The following is a 3,647-nucleotide window of genomic DNA, read 5'->3' as shown; positions in this document are numbered from 1 at the left end:
TGAGAGGCTGGCTGAAGAGCTGGAGCAGAAGGACCGCCGAAAATGAGAGGCTGGCTGAAGAGCTGGAGAAGAAGGCCGACGAAAATGAGAGGCTGGCTGAAGAGCTGGAGAAGAAGGCCGACGAAAATGAGCGACTGGCAAACATTAATAAAGGTTTGGTTGAAGAGTTAGATCGGGGCTTGTTGGAGAAGGAAAGAGTTGTATCTGATATGAAATCAAGGGAGTTGGTGATTGACGGATTGAAGTCGAAATCTTGTGAGTTGGAGGAGGCTCTCGAAAGTTTATCTGCTGAAAGGGATCATGCGGTCGAAGTACTGGAGAAGGAATTGACTGATATTTTGGTTCAGCTAAAGGGTGTAGATGGAGTTAATACCGCGTTGAATTTTCTGTTGGCGGACAAGGAGAAGGAACTTGTGTTTTTGAGGGCGCACTGTGAGTTGTGGACAGATTCAACCGAGGTGAAGGAGAAGGTGATTACGCGGCATGTAAAGGTTCTAGATGGTGACGGATGGGAAAAGTTATTGCTTGAGAGGTCTGAAGCACTTATGGCGGCCTTTGTTATTGATGCTGGTAATGCGTGTCATGTGCCTGGGGACCAGATTTCAGAGGTCTCGTTCTTTACTGAACGCTAGTGGAGGTAGCCATACAGAAGAAGAGGTGGGATGTAAAATGTGACTTTGTGCGTTGTCCACGTTTGTGGTAAATGTGTCAAGGATGGGAAAAAAAGGGGGGGAGCTTTATGAGTTATTATTATACGTTCTACCTTTGTTTATAACCACGCTTGGGGGTCAGCATTTGTTGCCACCTTTTTGCAGGTGGGTGAGGGTGGTAATTGTATGTAGAGAGGAGAGTCATGTATGTTTTTTTTTATTTTCCTGCTACGTGTGGTTATTATAATTTTCCGCCATTCTATTACTGAGTGTGTCTCTGTTTTACGGCTCGCTTCAGTTTCGTTTTAGCCAAGGGGGCACTGACAAACGCGGTGCCATTCAGAACGACGTTAGAGACATTCTGAAATGAATTGGGCGTCTGTGTATGCCTGGAGTCTTTCACATATGGTGTTTTAGCGTTTATCCCTTTTTGGGCTATTTGATTGTGCTGAGACAATTTCTTGCGCTGAAGTGTCTTTCCTCGTTGTTGTGTTTTAGGTTACGTGTTATGTTTATTGGTCGTTGGGTCTACAATAAGGGGCAAACTGTTGATTCTCTTAGTCGTTCAAGGCTGTGGCAGAAGCGAGGCAGCAAGGAAGCTGATTCAGTGGCAACTACGTTGTACGGCTGCATACTTTTTCTCAAGGACGATGTTGTGAACTGCCTTGGTGCTGGAGGTGGTGAACTTTCTTCTTTGTCTGTTGAAGGGGATCTTCTGAACTCCGTTATGCAGTGGGCATGCGGAGGGTGGAGTCAGTGTGGAGAGGGCTCAGAAGGCCTTGCACGGAAAGTCTCTTTGTTCTTTCCTTGTACGTCTTCCGGCCCAAGGTCTGTGGTGGAACGGTGCGTCGGAGACCCATGTAGCTTTGGTGTCATTGCAGGGTTTGTTTGTCGCTACTCCCACAGTGAGGATGATGCTCATGCCGTTGATGGTGGCGGGTCTGGTAGTGGTAGTGTTAACCTGCACCGAGAGAGTAGTGGGAATGGCTTATCATGGGAGTGGGGGGAGCTGATCAACTGCACCACCATTTCGCAGCTACGGCTTTATTTGGATTCACCACTACCAGTAAAGGGTATGAGGGAAGCGTAGACGCGTGGCATTTTTTGCTTACTCCTTTTTCAATCTTCCTTAATTTCTGTTGTTGGACGGGGAGGAACGCAATGTCTGTATTGTGCCCCAATGTCTTTTCCATACTCGTAATCATCATCATCCACCCTGAAACTCCGCTTTATTTGTTATTTGTCGCCCAATTATCACTTCGTGTTTTATTTTTTTGACTTTTCTTGTTTGTGGGAGGAGGTGTGATACCGTGTCAATCTTCATTTGCCCACGTGCACCACAAACCAGTAGGACCAGACGATATGCCTGGCAAGCGTCTTGTGAGGCATGGGGTAAGAGGTTCGCAACAAGTGTACATGAACAAGGTGAAGTTTGATCCCTATCGCTACAAACTGGATGATCAGAAGCTCCCACCGGGTGTTGTGGCGTTCTTTACTAGCTTGTGCTGCCGACGCTGCTGCGAAGTCCTGCAATGGAAGGTGGACTACGGCAAGTACATTCCTTTGGAACGTCAAAGAAGGTGCAACTGCTGCCAGGAAAGGACGGTGACGCTTGCGTATCATCATATGTGCCAGCAGTGTGCAAAGGAGACGGCGCGCTGCGCCAAGTGCCAGAAATCCCCGACGCTGGGAGAATCAATTACCAACGCTGAAGGGAGCGTCTGTGACACCAGGGCCGGAGACGAAGCTAATGCAGAGGTTGGAGAAGAGGAGGAAGAGGATCAGTTTGAAGGGGCCATGTCAGCAGGCGTGTCGAGAGGTGAGGTGTTGGGTAAGTACGCCTTTGTGGAGCAGGAAAACTCAGATGAGGAGTTCTGGCCACTGCGTGGATTAGACATCCGGCAGCTGAAGCAGCGGAAGGCGGAATTAGTACGTCAGCAAGAAAAGGATCGTATTGGTCGCTTGCGAGAACGTGAGCGAAGAACCGTGCTTCGACGCGCTGTACGAGACCCAGCAGCTGAACAGGGAGCAGATGACAGCGACGAGGAAATCTGAGAAGATCCGTATGGTAGTAATCCAAATGACGAGAAGAGGAAGAAATGAGGGAGATCGTATTGAATAGTTAAATAAACCGATCGATTAAATTTGTTTTGTCTTGTATGCGTGGGGAAGGCGGAGTGAGAGAGTCATGCGCATGTGTTTCTCATCGTCTCTTTGCACGCGTATGCCTGTGATGGTTGTTGCGTCGTATCATGCTGCTGAATTATTACATGTGCAACGAGTTTTTTTCCCCTTCCTTTCTGTTTTTTTTTTTTTGGTTGTATATATTTGATTTTTGTTTCCTGCGAAAGGCGTGGGGAACCTCATCGTGTGTGTGTGTTTTACCATCTTAGCTTGCAGAGGATCCATGGACGTGGACATCTCAACGGTGGGTGGTCCCTCACTTTCTTTTCAGCTTCTGCTGTACGGTTCTTTTGGGTGGAGCGGCATCTGGTTCATCCTGACGCTGGCGCTCCTCATCTACAAGGGAACTTTGCTGCCGTTTCCTCCCGCAGCGCTGCCAATGGAAAGTGTCTCGGCATTTCTTCTTCTCCTCGTGGACATTGCCGCTCTAGTCCTCGGTACACGCGGGAATCTTACAGAGGAAGTAAGTACATCATGCCTTGCCCTTTGCCTTCTAGTTGTGGCATCGGTGGGGGCCGCTTATTACATGTGGTTACAGACATATGTCACGATGCTTGATTTGGTTTTCTCTGCCATACTCCTTGGCCTTAACATATTGGCGGCGTTGGCAGGGGTCTACGTGGTACAAGGCGTCGTGCGGGCGAAACGCGGCCCGCGGCAGAGATTTGCACCACCACCACAGGGCCTGCCGATTCCTCTGCGGAATAACATGAAGCGGCAGAAGGGGGACTAGGGCACTGGTGAAATGACATGAAAGAGCATCTCGTCTTATGTGTAGCTACCAAACTTTATTTTACTTTTACTGAAGACTAC

General features: G+C 48.5%; 4 protein-coding genes across 4 annotated transcripts, besides 1 other annotated feature; all 4 read left to right on the top strand.

The window, feature by feature from the left end:
- TraAM80_10129 (Flagellar attachment zone protein 1) lies at positions 1–632 on the top strand (the record flags this gene model as incomplete). The annotated part of the gene is made up of 1 exon (XM_029386774.1): positions 1–632. A coding segment is annotated over one exon (632 nt), but the record flags the coding sequence as incomplete, so codon positions are not given.
- A 403-nt stretch (positions 633–1,035) lies between these two features.
- TraAM80_10128 (uncharacterized protein) lies at positions 1,036–1,740 on the top strand (the record flags this gene model as incomplete). Its single annotated transcript, XM_029386773.1, has 1 exon — positions 1,036–1,740. One exon carries the CDS (start codon positions 1,036–1,038, stop codon positions 1,738–1,740), a length of 705 nt encoding a protein of 234 aa, XP_029233366.1.
- Positions 1,741–2,012: 272 nt separating this feature from the next.
- TraAM80_10127 (uncharacterized protein) lies at positions 2,013–2,705 on the top strand (the record flags this gene model as incomplete). The annotated part of the gene is made up of 1 exon (XM_029386772.1): positions 2,013–2,705. The coding sequence occupies one exon, from the start codon at positions 2,013–2,015 to the stop codon at positions 2,703–2,705; it is 693 nt and encodes a 230-aa protein (XP_029233365.1).
- A 242-nt stretch (positions 2,706–2,947) lies between these two features.
- Positions 2,948–2,991: a sequence feature (GA-rich).
- Positions 2,992–3,057: 66 nt separating this feature from the next.
- On the top strand, positions 3,058–3,567 carry TraAM80_10126 (transmembrane protein 216; the record flags this gene model as incomplete). The annotated part of the gene is made up of 1 exon (XM_029386771.1): positions 3,058–3,567. One exon carries the CDS (start codon positions 3,058–3,060, stop codon positions 3,565–3,567), a length of 510 nt encoding a protein of 169 aa, XP_029233364.1.
- Between the last annotated feature and the right edge of the window lie 80 nt (positions 3,568–3,647).

The sequence above is a fragment of the Trypanosoma rangeli genome (assembly GCF_003719475.1).
Source record: "Trypanosoma rangeli strain AM80 chromosome Unknown Tra_15.4_contig_00802, whole genome shotgun sequence".
NCBI classification, from domain to species: Eukaryota; Euglenozoa; class Kinetoplastea; order Trypanosomatida; family Trypanosomatidae; genus Trypanosoma; species Trypanosoma rangeli.
This window is presented reverse-complemented; position numbering and strand designations above follow the sequence as displayed.